The 20,580-nt window shown below is 50.9% G+C and overlaps 1 protein-coding gene across 1 annotated transcript in view; it reads right to left on the bottom strand.

Annotated features, from left to right (window-relative positions):
* Window positions 1-15,871, bottom strand: part of Podxl (podocalyxin like) — a 46,122-nt gene extending 30,251 nt beyond the window's left edge. Inside the window, exon 1 of the mRNA XM_063234215.1 lies at window positions 15,657-15,871. Coding sequence (XP_063090285.1) covers window positions 15,657-15,735 — 79 coding nt within the window. The 5' untranslated portion in view covers window positions 15,736-15,871. The remainder of the gene's footprint in view (window positions 1-15,656) is intronic.
* Window positions 15,872-20,580: the final 4,709 nt, after the last annotated feature.

Raw genomic sequence — 20,580 nt, 5'->3', positions numbered from 1 at the left:
GATGGCTGAGCGGTAGTTAGCAGACCTTTGATGTATAAGATCCTGCCCGGGTCCTGGGCTGGAAGCCTACATTTTTACCCAGCTGTGAATCCTACTATGATTTCCCCAGAGAGCCCAACAAGTGCCACTTGAACTAGTCTACTAGCCACATCACACAATGACACCCTAGGCAAAAATATATCCAGCTTCTACCCCAGCAGCACTGGAAACACCTACATTGTTACCTAATGGAAAAACAAGTTTAAAAGAACAAATAAACATAGGAATCTAAAGTTTCATGACCCAGTCACAGGCAACAGAGAGGTGACTGTGGCATGTCGGGTCCTTACACATGGGTTCTCACTCTTCGTACAGCTGCTGCTATTCACTAGTAATGTTGCTGTTCAGTGCTCAGTCTGGGGTGCTGCGGCCCTCATGGGAAGGACCATGACCATGTCATGTTCTTCCTATCCCTGGCACCTGCATAGCACCTGTGCCTGTGGACACCTGCAAGTGTGTTCCAGGGACGGTGCTAACAGGTGCTGTGCACTCTGCCTCGGGGGAATGGTGATGCCAGCTGTGTCGGGGCTTAAGCAGACGGGCCAGTAGCCATGTCAAATCAGTGCACACACATAACTTGCTCTTCCTGACCTTTTCCTCAGGGCTGAGTGCCATTCTCCTGCAACTGCCTGGCCAGAGCCTGCTAATGAGAGGTCTGAGTATCTGCTATTGCCAGGAGCTTACAGGAGCCCCCGGACAAAAATCCTTGAGCCCTTTAAAAAAAAAAATCACTAAACCATTGACACTCAGAACACAACACAGGATCACAAGGCAGGCTACACTGTGCTCCCTCTCTTTCGTAAGGGATAACCACCTTGCTGACATAAAGTGCCAACGGGTTACTTCACTGTGTGTGTTTATGCTGCTGGCATTGAACCCAAGGCCTCGCATATGCTAGGCAAGTGCTCTACCACTAAGCTATGCCCGCAGTCCAGTTATGTCTATTATTGAATTTTCTATCTGGCAGAACAATCTTTACACCTTTGGCTCTACCTTCTGCCAGTCAGCATCTGATCTCTACGATTCATTTTCAAGCTGTGCAGCTGCAGATTGTTTATTTTCATTCTGTTATTCTATATCATGTGCTCCCCCCATGGCATCATTCTACTGCTGATGGGCACTAGGGTGGTTTCCAGTTTAAGGTCACCATGAAAAGAGCTGCCACGAACGTGCAGCTCACAGCTATGGGGAACAGCTGTTGGTACTGGATTCATTGCTGTGGTCCTGCACAGCATAGGGACATGAACCAGGAGGCCTGGCTCCAACACACTGGACCCGGCTTCAACCCAGACAGGCTCAGACCATTCCTGCGTGGGCCACTTAACTCAGTTGTGTGTCCCACACCTCCCTCCCTAGCCAGCCAGCTGTCACTCAAGTGGTGGGTGCAGAGGGATGTCCACCGAGAGCCACAGGTGTGCTCAGGTCAGCTCTGTGCAGAGCACTTGCCTACCTGGATATGGTCTCCAGGTGGCGATCAGGGGCCAAACCCAGCCCCACCCTTGAGCACCTCGGTGGGGTGGGGAGCTTCAAAATACATTCTTTAGAGGCTGAGAGCAGGGAGGTAAAAGGAGAACCTGGAATGTCATCAACTGTATCACCAAAGACTCAGCCCTGCTGCCACCTGTGAGCCCTCACCACTGCCCTTGTGGTTCCTCTCCCTGCCTCTGCTCCCCATCCTCCATGTTAGACCATGGTTTCTCCTAACAGGGGTCTACAGGCTGAACCCCAGAAGTTTTGCCTGGGGACTGCAGGCCTGCCCAAGGAAGGGCTGAGTTCTTCCTGAGCTGGAAAGCACAGGGTAACCTCCTTAAAACAATACCCTCCCCAGGGCCTCCTAATCCCTTGGCCTGCTGCAGACCATGTGAATCCTGATCTGTCTGGCCGGGCAGGGCGCCCAGGAGCAGTCGACCAGCTGCCAGCAGCAGGCAGGGACAGGGCTGATGCCCACTGCCTTGACAGGCTCTGGAACAAAGGCCAAGACAACAGGAGCACACCTGGGGAAGAGTGCCCTTTACTGCGTCTTAAGCTCTGTTTCTGTGGCCCCCTCTCTGTATGATGGAGGCCAGCCTCCAATGAAAAGCAAAAGCAAGCCCTAAGAATGGGAGAGCCATGCTCCTGTGGGCAGGGGCCTCCCTGAGTCTTGATTTTCCTGTTTATTAAGGTGGGGAGGATTATACCTTGTAGGACAAAATGAACATTAAAAAAAAATATAAACCTTGGGGGAAGTACAGTAATACCCCAGTTCACAAATGCCTCTCTTTGCAAACAATTAAATTCTCAAACAAAAGTATTTGGCAAAATTTTGCTTTCATTTGCAAGTGGGTGACATGACCACTGCTGTCTTCCTCGCACAAACACAAATGCAGCCATTTCCCCCAAAACTACAAAGCAAATTAAGTTCGTAAACTGAGGTGCCACTGTATCAAAACACACCAGATCTATAGGAGAGTTCTTACTGAGGGCAGGTCCAGCAGGATGGGGAAGCCAGCTCAGACACCCTGGCCAGCATCCTCCTGCAGACTGGAGCCACGGATGTCTGGGCCCAGTCTGGATACTTGCGTGTGTCCTGCTATATCCCAGGGCACTTGAAGGCCAGGGGGCAGCTGCATGGCTGTGTTGCCTTGCTCACATGCTGGGATTTCCTACACATCCATCTCCTGAACACTGGCTTCTGTCACCATAACTCTTAAGCCTTTGCAGAGAGAGGCCTTCCCACATTGGCCAGATGCCAAGCTGAGCCCTTTACACATGTCTCTGCTGTCCCCTCCAAGGTGCCTTTATTTCCCTCTGAGGTGCCTTTATTTATGTCCCTTGTACTGAGAGGAGACTGGGGCTGGGGAGACAGATGACCAAACCAGGGAGGCTACTCAGCCCAAATCAGGAAGTCTCATGGAACCCAAGAGGTGCATGGACACAGTGTGCCACTCCTTCCACAACAATGTGCCACCCTGGGCCACCATGCTACACCTGTGGAGCTGACCCTTTCCCTCCCAAAAGGGCCTGCTATGTGACCTTGGGCACACACATACTTCCAGAGCCAAATTGGCACTCAACTCTTCCCTTTGCAGCAAGTTCAAAAACAATCTTGGTAAATATTTTTCCCAGGGAGCACGCTGTGATTCCCACGCCACCTCCCCACCCTGCAGCCATGAAAACAGCCAGATGTGTAGTTTTCTCGGAGGCTCCCGGAAACCTCCACTAGGGACCCCACCACTCCGAGCTGAAACAAAGGCCTGAGGCCAGAGGGAAGTCCCCATCCAAGGCTGTGGGACAGTCACCTCTGACACGCAGAGTGGCCTCTGGGAATCAGGGAGAAGTACTGTGAATTTCCCTTCAAATGACCAGTTTCCATCAGGTGGAAGCCAAAGATCATGACACCAAGTGTAGCTTTCCAAAATCCAAATTTTGGGCTCTGTCCTAGATGGACCATCCCCCACCCAGGAATGACACCTGCATCCTCCTAGCTGCAGAATAACCCACAGTGCTTGCGTGTTCTCGACTAAAAGCCTGGATGGCGGGGCAGGCCACTAGTGAAGGCTCAGCTTGGCCAGCTCCCCATGTGTCACCCTGCTTACTCCCAAGGCAGAAACAATACACCTCAAGCTCTGTCACTGAGCTCCCCCATCCAACTTCCAGAGATGGAGGCAGTATATGACTATCAGCATAAGATGTGGGATTCTCTGGTGTTTGAAGATGGTGGAGCTCTTGGCTTGCTAGTGGGGAATGGAGGTGGGATGTGGAAGTCAGGGTGGGGAGCTATGTGCGGCTAGGGGTGTTGCTGAGAAAGAACAAAACACACCAAGTAAATGGCTATAACAAAACAATTGAGAACTGGCTGCCTTGTACCCAGGAAGGCCATGTAAATCGTCACCCTATTGTCAGGGCATTTTCCACAGGCCCCACCTAGGAAGTGGATCAGGAATCCCAGGCCAGTGCTGGGTGTAGCCAGGGGTCCACTCAGCTGCACACTCATCCCCAGTAGTCAAGGAGGCTCAGTGACATCAGACGCAGTGGGGAGAACTGCAGTGAACACTTCCATGTGTAGGTTTCATAGCTCTTCTTTTCCCGAGACACTGGGAGCAAAATGGGATGCCCCTCTGAAGCTCAGTGGGTTAGCAAAGGGGTCAGGCTTGCTCACACTGCTTCTGAAGACAGACTTGAAGTTCCAACAACGTGCAAAGGACAAAGTATGGTCTCTTGCCCAGTCGGCTACACACATTCCCATCCTCACCATTTGCTTGGCCTGCATCACACTGCATCCCTAATTTCCCCTTCCTTTTAGTTTTTTATTTTATGACAGAGTTTTGCTAAGTCACTAAGTTGCACAGGCTGAGCTCAAACATATGACCCTCCTGCCTCAGCCTCTAGGTGTGTACCGTGACACCTGGCTTTGTGTGTGTGTGTGTGTGTGTGTGTGTGTGTGTGTGTGTGTGGTGTTAGGGGTTGAACCGAGGGCCCCCTGCATGCTCAACCAGCCTTCTACCACTGAGCCACATCCAGTCCTTTCTCTGCTGTTTCAGTCTTGCTACTCTGCAAAGTGGCTGCAGAAGCTAAGACACTGAGACCAAAGCTATCCAGCCACTTCTATGTCCAGAACACCAAGGCACACCGAAAGGCATGGTGCTACATGCCTAAAACCCCAGCACTCCAGAGACTGAGACACGAGGATCACCATGAGTTCAAGGTCAGCCTGGACTACATAGCAAGACCCTGTCTCAAAAAAAAATTGGAAGACAGCCCCTTGGAACCTCACAAGATATACCTCTAGGCAAGTCTGTCACCACCCTCCCTGCCTTGGAGTTCCCATCTAGAAAGTGGGCACAGTACTAAGTAGAGACTCCATCCCTTTGAAGCAGACAATAGCACCAGTCAGGCCCACAGAGTATCAGAGATCCTGGTTCCATGAGCCTCTGGCTACCTTGCCTTGCCTTCAATCTGGTTGCTGTTGGTACGGTATTGATGGAATGCCCAAAGGTGCACAAGCAGAGGAGCTGGTGCCCACCCCTCAGGGCAAGCAGGGGTCAGGGTCAGGCAGTGCTCAACTGAGCAGGCAGCGCCAGGCTGTGACCACAGGACACCTGACCAGCGGTTGCGTGTCAGACAGGCATCGGCTCTCCTCTGAAGCCCAGGGTTATAACATCACAACTAGGGAGATCCTTGACTTTGCCTCAACAAAGGAGATATGAGCACCAGAGGGTCAGAGTACAGAGTGCAAAGCATCCTTTAGTATCTAGAGCCCTGTGATTCAATGCCCAGTGTGGCTCAACTGTGGGACACAAATGTGTCACAGGTATGCACACCTGTCTCTTCTCCTGGCCACTGGACAGCAGGGGGAAGTACCTGTCTTGCCCTCGGCATTACCAGGGGCCTGCGGCACATGCCCCCCCCCCCAACATAAACCCTGGGCTCTCTATTCTCGGCTGTCCCCAACAGGAAACTGTCATGAATTCCCCTCCTGCCACCTCTACGGCTCAGATCATCAGTGCTATCTGTTCCCTGAGGCTCACACCCTAGATGTGTCCACCTATGAATCCAATCCCACTATGCCAGCAGATCTAGACCCAAATCACCAGGGAAGTCAGGATACTCAGACAACAGGAATGTCACAATGGAAGCTCCCAGGCAGCTGGTGGACCAGTCCCTCATTCACAGATGAGGAAAACAAGGTTGGAAGGAGGACTGTGGCCCTGAGTGTCCAAACAGACCATCTTTTTTTGCAAACCTGGTTCCTTTTTCTCTTAGCTACAGAGTTCAATGTCCAACTTGGAAGGACTCGCCGGATGTCTTACCCATGCCTGCTGCCACCTCTGGACACACACCCACTCACCACACAGACAGTCCGAGCTGCAATCACAGGAGGCAGCAGAGGAGATGACAGCACAGGACAGAGGGACCTAGCAAGGCCACTGCACGCCAGCACTTGCTCAAGCAGCATCCTCCTGGCTGGGGTACAGGGCTGCAACCACCTGAGCAAAGGGCACCCTTAGTTCCTTGTGCCCCAGGATGGTCACCTTATGTGCCAGCTGGCTGGAAAAGTGCATGGTGGCTCCTTGCAGCCACTGACCGGCTGTTTGCTCCCAGAACTATGGTGGCTGAGATCCACGCATTTAGTGGCTTGGCTTAGGTGTCCCAGCCACTGGCTGCTGACGTGTGTTCTAGGCTGTTAGCTCGGTCTTTGGGAATCCCCTTCGCCAGGCCACGGGGACAAGGGTGCAGACTGAATCTAAACAAGAGGTGATTCTGTTAAGGTCAAAGGTGTAAGCAGCAGGGGGTAGAGACATAAACAGGGAAAGCAGCAGCCAGAACCCAGGACTGTCAACCAACTATGTGTGCCCCTAAACGATCGGAAAGATCAAATGTCAAAAACATACGTGCCATTCTTTTAGTTGTGCCTCCCGTTTCTGTCTGAGAAGCAGCACCATTAAAACCCACGAGGGGTCACAAGGTACAAGAAACCTTATAGTGGCCACAGCCTCCCACGTGGTTTCCTCTAAATCCTCTAAAAACGAAAGGCCTTCTGAAGTTCAAGTTTATTTGAACAAGATCTTGCTCACCCAGTACCCAACACAGATACACACATACTGAACACCTGTAATGTCAGTACTTGGGAGGCTGAGGTAGGAGGATCACTGTGAGTTCAAGGCCAGCCTGGGCTACACAGTGAGCTCAAGGCCACTTGCTATGAACTACATAGTGAGACCCTGTCTCAAAAAGCATTCACATGCATGCGTACATATATATACACACAGAAAAATACCATAAAATGCGCCTTCTAAGAAGGAGAAGAGCATAGGTTACACTTCCCAAACTTTTAGATCCTGGTTCCCTTTATTTTTTTATTTTATTTATTTTTTATTTTATTTTATTTTATTTTGTGGTGCCACGGATGGAACTCATGACCTTGTACTTGCCAGGCAGGGGCTGTGCCACTGGGCTAAATCCCTGACCCCTATCTTTACTTTTAATATTTTATCCATTTATTAAACATTTGTTGAGAACATAAATATTAAAATCTTGAAGTGCTCTAGTGTTCTCTATGGACAATTTAGCATGTAGCTTGTTTTACAGAGTTTAAAAGTAAAGCCTCAAACTCCATATGGCACTAGCTCTGAATTATCATTTGGGTAAACTGAGGCATGGAGCAATGCTGCCCTGGAGTTTGTACAGACCTCTCTGATGTTCCTTTGCTGTCTTTCTCCAACTTTTCTTCTTCATTAAGCATATATTCCTTTCTAAGTAACATCGGGCCCCGCCTCTCTCCTCCTCCATTCCCCCCCCTGGGAGGAAAATGTGAAGCTGCCCATAAAAAGACCAACATCACACTTCACTGCACCTCACTGCCAAGCTCCGAGATGTCACTAGGAACTTGATGCTAGAGTCTAGGCACAGTCAGGCACTCCAGGGAGGAAGCCACTTACAGGAAGTGAGAGGGAGAGAGCTGGCTCTGTGGCTGGACAGAGGTGCATAACAGGGTGGGCTGGCGCTTACAGCCGATTTGACAGCATCGGAGAAGGGGGCTATGGGCAGGAGACTCCTCTGAGGGATGTGATGGGTGTAACAGTAGGAGCTGCCAGGATCATCAAGCAGGTGACTTCAGGAAAGGCTGTGCTGACGCAGGGCCCAATGGTGAGCAGCAAAGCCTCTGAGCTTTGGGGTTCCCATCTCAAGTAAGTCAGCCCTGGAGCACTAACTAAATGGGAAAGGATCTTGAAGGTGACAACTTGACCTGAAAGATCACAGTGAGTGCTCTGTGTGGGAAATGGCAGGAGTAGGGACCATGCTAGGCTAGGGCCAACACACACACACAAAGAAAAAAAGAAAAAAGAAAGAAAAGAAATTAAACCAAGATTGCCTTTGATTATCACTACTCAGGGAAAGCAATATGCCCATTTTACTGCTGGGGAAACAAAGGCTACCGAGTAAGTGTAAAACAAGGTTAGCAAGTGTTGAAGCTGAGACTAAAAGCCAAGCCTGTAGCATCCAAGTTTGGGAATCACACCTGCAAGAGATGTCCCTTTTTTTTCTCTTTGACAGCAGGACATTTTTCTCAAAGGAACTCTTGCCTGGAAATGCACCACAGGGAATGGACCAGTGCAGGGCCCTGCTCCATGGATGTTCACACCTGACCCTGTCCTCCCAACCCCTGCAGAACACAGCCACCAAAAAGCTACTGCCCCCCAGCTTTCTTAGAGGCTGCTGGTACCAAACTTCTAAGACAGTGTCTCTCTTGACTGTGAACTTGCCCCAACAGAATAACACAAGAAAAGAGGGGACAGAGAAACTTCCACTGTGGAAGCCAAGTCTGCTTCACACTTGGCCTTGCTGAGGTCTCACTTAGGGACCCAGGTACTGAAGGACTTGAGTGGTAGGCTCAGCTTTCTGTGCATTGACAGGATCTGCTCCCTCAGCACTGCTAAGCCAGAAGCTCCAACACCAAGAGCAGAGTGGGTGGGGAGCCAAGCCAGCAGCACCAATGCCCGGTCCCCAGGAGGGCACTGCTCCCTTTCTCTCTTACACATGTGCCATGGAGCTGGATGGAAAGAGGAATCATGGTTTTCAGGACCAATGCTGCAGTAACACTTGTCAGGCACCTGCTCTGTTTCCATTCTCCACTGTTTTTGGTTGTTGTTTTGTTCCACATATTACTGGGGATCAAACTCAGGGCCTTTGCACTGAACTGCATCCCCTGTCCCTTCTGACTTTTCATTTTGAAACAGCATCTCACTAAGTCACTAATTTGCCTGGGCTGGGCTCAAACTTGCAATCTTTCTGCCTCCACCTCCCAAAGTACTGCAATTATAGGCATGTGCCACCATGCCCAGCTACCACTGATTCTTTATAACTGAACCAGTTCTGGTCAGGCATCTGAGCTCTTAAAAATGACTCTAAGGAAGTACTTTCCTGCTTCCCTTGCAGCTAGACGTGAGCTTGTGACTAAATTCTGTTCTACAAAATTTAACTGCAAGTGTCAGGTGCAGATTTGGGGAGGTAGCCTTATTTCATTGTTTCTGTTTTTTCAGAAAGGGTTTCACTATATAGGTCAGGCTGGCCTCAAACTTGTGGCAGTCCAAGAGCTGGGATCACAAGCACACACTACCATATCTGGCTTTCTTCCTTTTTTTCTGATGGCTGGAACTACAGCAACCATGCTGGACCACAAGGCTGCGTGGTATTGATAGCAGAATGACCACATCAGTCCTGTGAAATCCCATTACATGATAGATAGGACTTTTTAGTCACTTTAAGCAGCCAAAACAAGTTCTAAAAAACACCCATAATGCTGCACTGAAGACTCTGTAGGGTAGGGGCAGAACAGAAGTCTCCTACTTCCTCTTATATCCACCTGCCCATTTCTCTGAGACCCAGGGCCAGCACCTGTCTGCCTTGCTCTGGAAGCAGGTCCGGAGGCATGCAGTCGGACAGCACAGAGTTGGCAGAAGAGATTTTGGGTCCTAAACTAATTCTGCCACTTGCTTACTTTGCAAATATTTATTGAACATCACTTTGTTCCAGGTCCATCTGTAGGTGCAGGTTCTATCACTAATAGAAGTTCCCCTCCTTGTGGAACTTACAGCTTAATGGAACCATCACAGAAAGAAATGCACATAAGGTCAGGTGTTGGGTGTTATAGGCAAAGGCAGTGGGGAGAGGGATGTTATATAAAACAGCCCTGCTGGAAAGCATCTCTAAGAAGATGGCAGAGGTGGAGGAAGCATGCATGTGGAGGGACCATGCTAGACTAGGGCCAACACACACACACAAAGAAAAAAAGAAAGAAAAGAAATTAAACCAAGATTGCCTTTGATTATCACTACTCAGGGAAGGCAATATGCCCATTTTACAGATATTTGGGAGAAAAGCCGATTGTGTGATCTACTCTAGAACGTGTGCTTGTACCTCAGTTTCCCCCCTCCAAAATGGCTGTGAGACAGAGGCGATCTAATGGCAACCTGTGCTAGCTCTGTGTACAGTGGATCATATTGGTGTACTCCAAAAAGTGGGCACAGGACTCAGGCTGGAAGATGACCAGGGGACCTTTACCTCAAAACTCCAGGGGTTTCTGCTCCGTGGCCACAGCATAATACAGAGCTGTAGGGTTTGAGTCTTACAAAGTGTCCTCCTATCAGGCCTGGCCCAGCCATTGTCTCCTCTACCATGGCCGGACCTGGTCAGCCCAGGTCTCCAGGAGCCTAGCACTGGGAGGGCTCTGCTCCCCACTCTGGGCTGAACACAAACCTCCCTTAGCCCCTCCTCAGAGTTCTCTTCCCTCGCCCTGAGGTACACAGCTTTCCGGCTATGACAATTGGCGGACAGAGTGCCACCCTGTACCCTGGCCCTAGGGAAGTGCAGGGTGGCTGACCCGATGGGGGATAAGGCTACAAAGAAAGAGAGGGTGGTGTGGTGTGTGTTGGGGAGAGGGGTGGAGACGGAAGAAGAGGCTGACTCAAGCTGAGGGACTGCACTGGTCACTCACTGCTCGATGGCCCAGGATGGGGTCTGAGGCTCATAATAATAAAAGTGTCCAGGACACAAGAGTTGAGAGGAAGGGGCTTCTCAGCTGAAAAAGGGCTCCGCATTTGTGTAGCCAGTCCTCATCTTGCAAGACCAACTGACTGCCCGTCTGTCTGTCTGTCTCCCTCTTTCCCTCTCTCCTTCTTTCCTTTTGGAAAGGGGAAAAAGGGATAGAGAGGAATTTTATATAAGGCAGCCACCTCTAAAGCTTCTCTCTTTTTTATTTTTATGGTAGTTGGCATTGAACCCCGGGTGCTCTAACACTGAACTACATCCCCAGTCCCTTTTAATTTTGAGACGGGGTCTCATTAAGTTGCCTGGACTGGCTTTAAACATGCAATCCTTATGCCTCAGCCATCCCTGGATCTTTCACCAGTTGCTTGATCACCTATTCATGGTGAGCCCTGGGTGGATGCTGTGAATAGCTCATAGACCATGGGGGACACAGGCACCCATGGTGGCAACTCTGCATGTGACCCAGTACCTGAAGATCTCTTGGAGAGTCTAGCTCTAGAATAATCAGATGGTTCTAAGCCTCCTAAGTTTACTCTGATGGCTGATAGGTACGGAGAGATTTGGACACAATTCTAGACTCGTCACCATCACTGTTTCTTCAATTTCCAGGAGAAAACTGGCATGGAAAGGCTGAGTTGTTATTAGTGACCTAAGGTCACATCCATATGCACTCTTAGCAAGGCCTTTCGGAGCCACAAGGAATTGGGGCAAGGGACCCTCTTCCCTGGTCTGTATTCCCTCATCTGGAAAATGAGTGTGTAACTGTAGATGATTTCCAGAAGGCTCTCCAGCTCTAGAATTCTGTGCCCTATGACATTCTGAGTTATCTAGAGATGCTGTGGAAATTATGCTTTGCCTGCTGGATTTCCTTTGGCACAGCCAGTAGGCAGCTGCTGGAGGAACCTTCAGGGCAACACTGCTATCAACACACAGAGCCTCCTTACAATGGATCCCTTTTTGATCTTTTTGAATGCTTTTTTTAGTCCTTTGGCATCTATGGCCCTTAGAGTCACCATTCCAGGTCTACCACTTCCTTTGACCTTCTACCAGCCCCACAAGTGGATGGGACACATGATAAAGAGACTGCCCAATGTCTCGGTGTTCCTAGGAACAGGATATGACAAAAACCCTTACTGGTCTCATTCCCAGAGGCACAAATAGGAAACCAGTCAGAGCTTAGGAAAGAGGTCCATGCCTGAGCCTGTGAGTCCCTTAGCTTTGACTTACACACTAAACTGCTATCCTAGCAGCCACCTATGTCATGCAGCTCAAAGCCCACATTCTCAGCATTTGCTCCTGCCAGCTCTGGCTGCTGGTCAAAGAGCCCACTGGCCAGACACAATGGCCCAGGACACAATTTGGCCTGGTACACGTGGTCCTGAGGGCTGGCCAAGGCCAGCTCATCCAAATCAGCAGTCTGACATTCAGCTGGGACACTGTACCACACTACTGGACTTGGGAAGAGATGGTCCGGTACTTCACTGCCAGGAGGACTGTGGAATACAATCTAGGACACTCGCCCATTCCAATCCTGCAGGGCCACACCCCCATCAGCTGGGTGTCAAACACTGCCAGCAGGAGCTCCTTCCTCCCTTCAAATTCTGGAAGAAAAGGCAGGAGGGCAGCCTTCCCTGCCAGCACTGTGCCTTCTCCAGGCCCAGGGTAACTGTGAGGACCCTGAGGACCTGAGGCTGCTGACTTCTACCCCTCCCCTGGTGCCATGCCCCATATGTCTGGATACACTGCCACCTTGTGTTGTGTCAGAGACTGCTCTACTCAGAGCTCAGGCCAGCCTCAAGCCTGCTCCTGCCTCCACAAGCATCTAGTCCCACAAAATGACCTAATACCTGTGGGCACCCACCTACCCTAGGAACCTTCTCTCAGCTTGGAGAGCTCAGCTCTCCCCAGCACCTTCCAGCTTTTCAAGAATTCCACCCCTGGGGCTGGGGATTTAGCTCAGCGGCATAAGCGCCTGCCTTGCAAGCAGGCAGTCGTGAGTTCGATCCTGGTACCGATAAAAACGAAAAAGACAAAAAAAAAAAAAAAAAAAAAAATTCCACCCCAAGACTCCCATCACAGGCTCTGGACCCTAACCTGCATCTCTCCCAGCTGCCCAACTGATTTCCTCTCAGCCACACTGTGAGGGGTCTCCCATCCCCACTAGACCCTATTTTAAAATCCCTTTGTGGAAATCCCACCTCCTTCAGGAAGCTTTCTCCAGACCACCCTTCCAAATCTCAAGGCTGTCTCACATGCTCCTCCCTCTCCCTAACCAGGCTTCCATTTCTACTGCTACACAACCAGCTGACAACCAGAAACATCAGCAGAATTCTGATGCTTGGGGTGCCTGAAACCCATCAGGAGCTCCATGCCTAGGCTTCATTAATCATCAGAGCTGCTCCCACTGCCTGGGAGTTGGCACAATGCCGAGCCCATTACATGGTCCCGCTGGCCTTCAGCTCGGGCCATAAAACAGGTCTGCAACCACTCAGGAGGAAACTGAGGCTGGGGGAGGTTCACTGCCTTCTCCGTGGCCACACACATGTCTGACCTAGTCTGAGCGTTTCCACCACGTCAAGCTGCCTTTCTTGTTCCCAGAAGTCATCCATCAGATAACTATCAGATTGGTAGCACTAAATCAGCATGTTCCTTCAGCAGCCGAAGGAACACAGAAGCCTAGAAATCTTATAATGGAGGAACCAGAGGTCCTTCCCACTGTTCTAGTCTATCTCATGGATTTAAAAAAAAAACCTCTGAGTTCTGAGGTATGACTTGCCACATGCTTCAATCAAATGGATAGCAAAGTAAAAAGTACTGCAAAGCCTCTGGCTTTTAATGCTGTTTACCAAGGAGGCTGCAGGATCTACCAGTATTAGAAGGTAAGCTCCAAGGGACCTGTCTTGGGATAATCCCTAGTGATTTACACTTGTAACCCTATGTTATCTTGCATCAAACTGCAGAATTCCAAGAGTTCAGAGGGGTCTATGCCATTTCTGATGGCAGCAGCCCCTTGGAGCCAGCCACAGGCCCTGAGAGCACAGTTCCTGACAGTTTGCACCTTTCAGCCTTTCGGGCCTCAATATATGCAAATCTTCATCTTCCTCCTCTTCCCCATTCTCACCCTTTCCTATTCCTCCTCTTTCTCATTCCCCTTTGTCTCTTTGCCCTTCTTAAAGCACTTCCCTGTAGTACTGTGGGTTGTAATAAATGCATTTTGGGGATTGGGTGCCTAAGGCTCCCAAAGGCTGAGACTTGCTGATTGGAGCAGAGGCTGGGAGGTAGGCAAATTTTGCACAAATCTATCTCCTACCAAGGGTTTTTTCTGTGCTGGGCCTGGAGAAGGCTTCGTGGCAAAGACAAGGTTTTGGGGCAGTGCCCAGGTACCTGGAAGAAATCCCAGCTTTGAGGCCAGCAGTGAGCTGGGCTTGATTCTCCACTGGTGGCTCAGGAGCATGCATCCCCCAACAGCTGGGTCTTTCACCTCCAGGATAGGGTGGCTCAGCCCCTTCAGGCACAGAAGCACTAAGGACTAACCATTTTTTCTTCCAAGTGATGCTGAGATGCTCTCTTTTTAGGTGATGGTCCACCCTGGCTGAGGACAGCCAACGTGCTCCAGCAACTTCTCTGCCTGGAGGACTGGGCATATCTGGGAGACCACCGCCTTCACAGCCTTTCCCACCATTCTTCACACTGCACCTCCCCCATGCACACACCCTTCCCCCACCAGGAGCACCTTTCCCTTTTCAGGATATGCTAACAAGGTCGGGGCCAACCCACCTACCTACCCAAGGCCCAGGCCGGTTGGCTCTGAGCACCAGGCCTCCGCACCACCAAGGTTCGCTGTGATGCAAAGAGAGGGAGTATTGCCATCTCACCGTCTCCTCCCCACAAGAGCAAGTTCCAAACCAGAGCACCGGCAGAGGCAGCGTTCCTTTCCAGTCTGGGCTGTCACCAAAGTCCTCCCGGCTCCTCAGTGCACCCCCACCCACTTCTCCATGCAGACAGAGCTCAAGGGGGCAAAAGAGAATATCCTGGGCTTAGGCTCCAGCTGTTCCAGGGGCTCTGGGATATCTGCTTGGCTACGTTTGTAGCCACCTCCTGTCTCCCCCAAAAGAGAAAATAACCCTTCACTTCAGAAGAAACAGTGTGGGTTTCTCTAGGGTGCAAGTTCTCTCTCATAAGCAGGATGGAGAAAGCAGGGAATGAAGAGAGGGAGAAGTGAAAAGGATTGAGATGCATTATAACAGTATAACAACTCGCCACAATGATGTACCCATCTTGTACCACAAACAGGTTCAAGAAAAAAAAAAAAAAAAACCAAACAGGGAAAAAAAGGAACGGCGGGTGCCGTTTCTAAGACGCAGCCCAATCCTCCTGAGAGAAGTTACTATTTTCACAAAGGGGTCGGGGATGGTCCCACCGCCCTGGCCATTCCCAGAGAAGTGTTCCTTTGGCAACACGGAAGTAGAGTCCCCATCTGCCAGGTGACTGGAACTGTGAAAGGTCCACTAGCTTCCCTCCACCTGCCTCGGCAGGGCTCGGGTGGGTTGAGCCTGCACACGTGGAAAAAGCTCTGCGAACCAGTAAGCACAGCTCGTATGGGCCCTTACTGGAAGCCGGTCACCTGTCTCGGGACTCCTCCTAACCTCCCAGCCCGCCGTTCTGCCTGCAACCAACCCACAACTCCACAATACCGCTCCTCATTCTCTACGCCAAGAAAAGGGTTAATTCTACCCTAGGAGCCCCGCGGGGCCACGGAGCCTTTCGGCACCCTAAGTATCCCCTCATGCCCGCAAACCCCTTCAACCCGGCGCGCCCCTTTTGCCCGCGCGCCCTTAGCCCCTGCACGCTCCTCTGCTCCAGTCTGCAAGTCTAGGGGCAAATCAACACGCGGGGTCGTCACTTGCGGCGGCCCGAAGTGCGGAGGGGTCGAGGATGGTGCAAGATCAGGACTCCGCGCGTGGCCCGCGGGCACAGAGGCTGCTCCGGATCGGACCACGCGGCGCAGCGCCTTTCCCTGCAGCTCTACCCGCCTGGGTGTAGGACGGCGTGGTGGGGGGGTCCCGGCGGAACTCGCGTTGGCCACTCACCATTACCAGTTTCAGAGAGCGACGGGAGAGGCGATCGCAGCACAAGCAGGAGCGCCGAGAGCACCAGCGCAGCGCGCATGGTGTCCTCGCCTCCGGCCCGGAGCAGGTGGCTGGGGGGCGGCGCAGGGTCCGCGCTTCTGGGCGGCAGGAGCGTGGGCGCCGCTCGGGGAGGCCTGGCGGTAGCTCCCGCTGCCTGGCGGTGGCTCCTCCGAGCCGCAGAGCCGAGCTAGGGCGCGGAGCCAGCGGCAGAGCGGCGGCGGCGGCTGCGGCTGCGTCTGCGTCCGCGTCCCGAGCCGTATCTGCGCGACTACGGTCCGGCGAGCGCTGCAGCGACTCCCGCCCCGTCCAGTCCGCGCCGGCCCCCACCCCCTCCCCAGGAGCGCGCCCGCCGCAGCCCAGGCCGGGCCGGGCCGGGCGGGGCAGCGCTGGGCGGGCACTGGGCCGCGAACAATGAGCCGAGGAGGAAACTCCGCCCTGGAGCACGGCGGGCGGGGGATGCGGGCGGGCGGCCCCGCGCCAGTGGGTGCGGGCGCGCGCGTGTGTGCGCGCGGTCTGGGGCTTCAGACGGACCGCCGACCCGCACGCTAGTATAGTGCGCAGAGCTTTGTGGGGCCGGTTCTAGGCACCCTTGTATATAAAATCCGGAGTCCCCGTGTGTTCATTAATCTCCGACTTCTGGAGGCTTCCTTGGCTGCCGCGCGTTCTGCCGCAACGTCCGACCACTTCTCCCATCTCGCAGGTGTAATTCGCCTGCAGCGAGCCCGATCCCGTATGGCTTCAGGGCGAGTCGGTGCTGCAGGATGTGCACCGCGTAACGTGGACCAATGTGTTCCTCAGCCTCGCAAGCCTAGGTTCCTGTCCTGTGAACAGGAATGATGGTTCTTTGAAAGGCGAAAATGCCCACGATTAATACTTAGCTGTTCTAAATGCTTTGCAGGCATTAATTCGCTTTTCACTTTAGCCTCACTTGCAGGCCGGGAAACTGAGTCAAGGGAAGGAGGGCCGGGGATTTAGCTCAGCGGCAAAGCGCCTGCCTGGCAAGCGCAAGATCCTAAGTTCGATCCCCGATACAAAAAAATAGTAAGGAAATTGTTCAAGATGACATTCCTGCTAAGTGGCAAACTTGTGTGGACATAGTTTGAAAGAATACTGCGCTCATTACCTGACCTATAGTAATTGCTCGATAAGAGTTATTTTTTTTCCAGCGTGAAAAGTAGTAATAAATAGAGTTTTGGCAACACCCACCTTGGGCTAAAAATTTACCTGTGCCCGAATTATTCTCTGGCCTCTGTTCTTTTCTTACGACAAATAAGGATAATAACACCTACTTTCAAGAGTCGCTGGGAGAATCAAATAATACAGGAAAGGAACTTAGCCTAAGGTCAGGAACAAGGACCGTCTTAACCAAAGAAACAGCCTGAGCACTACTTGAGGATGAGAAACGTGCAGGTTGGGAGTGAGGAGTGTAGGTGGGAGGTGGAGAGTATGCAAAGCTGAATTTACAGGTGAAAGAACAAAGAAGCCATCCTCTTTTTTTCTTCTTCTCTTCTCTTCTCTTCTCTTCTCTTCTCTTCTCTTCTCTTCTCTTCTCTTCTCTTCTCTTCTCTTCTCTTCTCTTCTCTTCTCTTCTCTCTTTCTTCCCTTTAAGTAGCTTTGGGGAATGCACACCCAGTAAAGGCGACACCGCTGCGACGCCGGATGCAGGCTGGAGGGGGAGGGGTGTAATAGCCAGAAGGCGCAAATTGGCTCACAGGACTCTTGGATTGCTAAACTGGAGCCTCTTCTACCAGATGGGGCTGAGTGAAGGGACGGCGGACCCTGTGTGCCCTTCAAATCCGCTGTAAGCAGGCGCTGTCTGCAGGGCCCAGTGTCCGTGGAGGGGCAGAGGAAGCGCTGCAGCCCCGGCTGGGGTAGCTCGATAACCGGCTTTGCGCGTGGGAAGGGCTCACTCGCTGTTTTCTTTGGGAAGTTTCTGCAGGGTCGTTCTGGCCTGGTTTTCCACAATGCAAATGGGAAAGACAGAGTGTGTTCCATCGGAATGCTCTGGGAGTGTGTGTGTGTGTGTGTGTGTGTGTGTGTGTGTGACTCTTCGATTTTTTTTTTTTTTTTTTGGTGCAGTTCTTCTGATATCTCTGCCAACAAAAGGCATGCTTCTCTTGTGAAGCTGAGCAATACATTTTAAAAGCTGGAACTTAAAATATTTGCTTTTTATGCTGATGTAGATTGTTTTTATGTTTAGCGAATAAACTCCTCTGAAAACCCAGAAAGAATCTTATCGTGTTAACGTTGTAAAGCTTGGATTCGTTGTAAAGCTTTGTAAAGCTTTAATTCATACGATTTAAGACTGACCCCACTACAAAATCATGCTGAATTAAAATGAAAGTTGATATCTGTGCTACTCTTTGTATCTGCAGATAGTGAAGTCAGAATTGTGTTACAGCTAGGGGGCTTGCTGGCTCAGAACACAAGATTGTGGTTGAAACACAAAGCTCTTGTGTATTTATTTCCTTTCAGTTATTTTTATACAAGTGTTTGAATATTTACCGGTAAAATACAGATCTCCAGATGCAGATACAAATGTAAACATGAATGCCACCTGGAAGATATCATACAGGAATCTATGGCACACGGTTTAGTATTGTTTTTCCGTGGTCCCTGGCGTTCAGTATTATATGTCATGATTCTTAGCTGCAAGTGTAATTTGGAAATGTTGCTGACCACATCTTTAAGTGCAAGCCCTGTGAGTCCTCTTGATCCTCAGTCACAGCATCTAATAGGGATGGGACACAGCCTCTGCCACCTCACACCACAGTAAAACTTTAGGCACACATTTATCCACTCTGAGGCTATAGTTACTCAGAAGGAGCCTGGGATGCTTTTCCTGAGGTTTCTTAACCACTCACCTCTGAGTTACCTGAGCAGTATTCTTTTTTTTTTTTTTTTTTTATCGGTACCGGGAATTGAACTCACGACCGCCTCCTTGCAAGACAGGTGCTTATACCGCTGAGCTAAATCTCCAGCCCCAAGAGCAGTATTCTGTCCATCATGGAAACCAGTGCCCAAGAGGACCAAATCCTGAGAAGAAATTTAATATGCAAAGGCTGAACAGATGAAGTGCTTAGATTTTTATCAACAAAATTGGGCTTTGTCTCTGACACATTGTGTGATTCTACAAATACCAACTGGGGTTCCAGTGGAGTACCTTGCCTCAAAGTCATGTCCTTTCAATGCAAACATGGCATAGCCTCCATCCGTCAGGAGCAAAACAACAGCTGTACACAGACACAGCTGGCAGGTGACAGGGCTGCAATAGATGTTGTGCAGGTGTCGGGGTAGCAGAGAGCAAGCCAGCTCAGTTTGCCTGGGGAGGTGAAGAAGGCTCCTGGAGGAGAGATGTGGGTCTTTGAAGGGGGCATAAGACCTCAGCAAGGAGAGCATGCAAGGGAGGGTGTTGCAGGCAGATGCAGCAACAGCTGAAACGAAGAGGGGAGCTGAGCTCTGTAGGGATTTTGCCTTAGGGAGAGTACAGGGTTTGTGGGGGTGGTGGAGATGAGGCTGGAGAGGTACATAGAGGCAAGAGCTTTGAGACAATGCAGGAACCTTGGAGGCTGTAAGCCAGAGGAACAAGTGAGGAAGGTCATTCTAGCTGCAGCGGTCTTGGGGATGGGTGTGAGGCTGGATGTGAGCATGGCATGTTAGGGATTGAGCACAGCTGTCCCTAAAGCCCTTGCACTCAGGCAATGGTGTTGGGAAAAGGATGTAGAAGTGGTGTGCAGTGTGCATGGTGTGAAGAGGGTGTACGGTCATAGCAGGAGATGGGGTTCCCTGCTTGGATCACAGGTGGGTTATCTGAATGTGGTGATTTGGTGGGAGAGGAGATAACACCAGCTGAGATGGGGAATATAAGAGAGGCAGATTAAGGGAAAGAAAATAAGTCCAGTTTCAAATGTGCTAGAGCCAGGCATGGTGGTCCTAAACCTGTAATCCTAGAACTCTGGAGGCTGAGACAGGAGGATTATCTGTTTGGCCTTATCTCAAGAACAAAAATATTTCTAATGTGTTGCCATCAAAGACTCACTGCCCATCCAGAGGTTATGTCTAGAAATTCTGTCTATGACACTGAAGCTCAGGTGTGACATTAGGACAACAAATGGAGCCCTTGCATACAGCAAGATTGTCCAGGACTATAGAGAAGGAGCCAGGAATTCCTGGCACAGAGAAGGGAGATCCATGTTTACCGAATGGGCTGCAGAGGAGGAGACTGTATAATGGTGAACTTGTCGGCCAGGAGAGAAGGTACCATAGAAATGGAGGCAGGAGGATATTGTGACAGGAAAAGGGTGGCCAGAAATGTCAGCTCTTGCCAGGACTGAGATCTGCTGACAGAACTTGACCACGAAAGGACCTTTGGGGTCCATCCAGGGTAATTTTCATGAAGTGCAGGGGCTTGGAGAAGTCAGTGGAGGGGAGGACATGGAGCAGTGTGGAGAGAAGGGAAGGAGAGAGAACATGGAGCCAGGGAGGTTTGCATGTGTTGCCTTTTTTGTGTGTGACACTGGGGATAGAACCCAGAGGCATTCTACTACTGAGCCACACCACCTCACTTTTCACTTTTTATTTTGAGACAAGGTCCCTCTAAGTTGCCCAGGCTAGCCTTGCGATCCTCCTGCCTTGGTCTCCCAAGTAGCTGAGCTGTCAAATATGCATCCCCATGCCTGACACATTGCTTTAAGATTAGAGGAAGATACATGACTGTAGACTAGGAGGAAGAAGTCAGTTAAAAGGGAGAAATTAAGCTGGGCGTGGTGACTCACACCTGTAATCCTAGTACTAGGGAGGTAAGGCAGGAGGATCCTTGTGAGTTTGAGACCAGCATAGACTACAAAGTGAGCTCAAGGCCAGCCTGAACTGAATAGAGAGACTG

This window comes from Cavia porcellus, unplaced genomic scaffold, assembly GCF_034190915.1.
Source record: "Cavia porcellus strain 051 isolate PalLab524CR breed Dunkin Hartley unplaced genomic scaffold, mCavPor4.1 scaffold_2, whole genome shotgun sequence".
In the NCBI taxonomy this organism is placed as follows: Eukaryota; Metazoa; Chordata; class Mammalia; order Rodentia; family Caviidae; genus Cavia; species Cavia porcellus.
The sequence above is the reverse complement of the archived record's forward strand: the minus strand, read 5'-3'. Positions and strand labels throughout refer to the sequence as shown.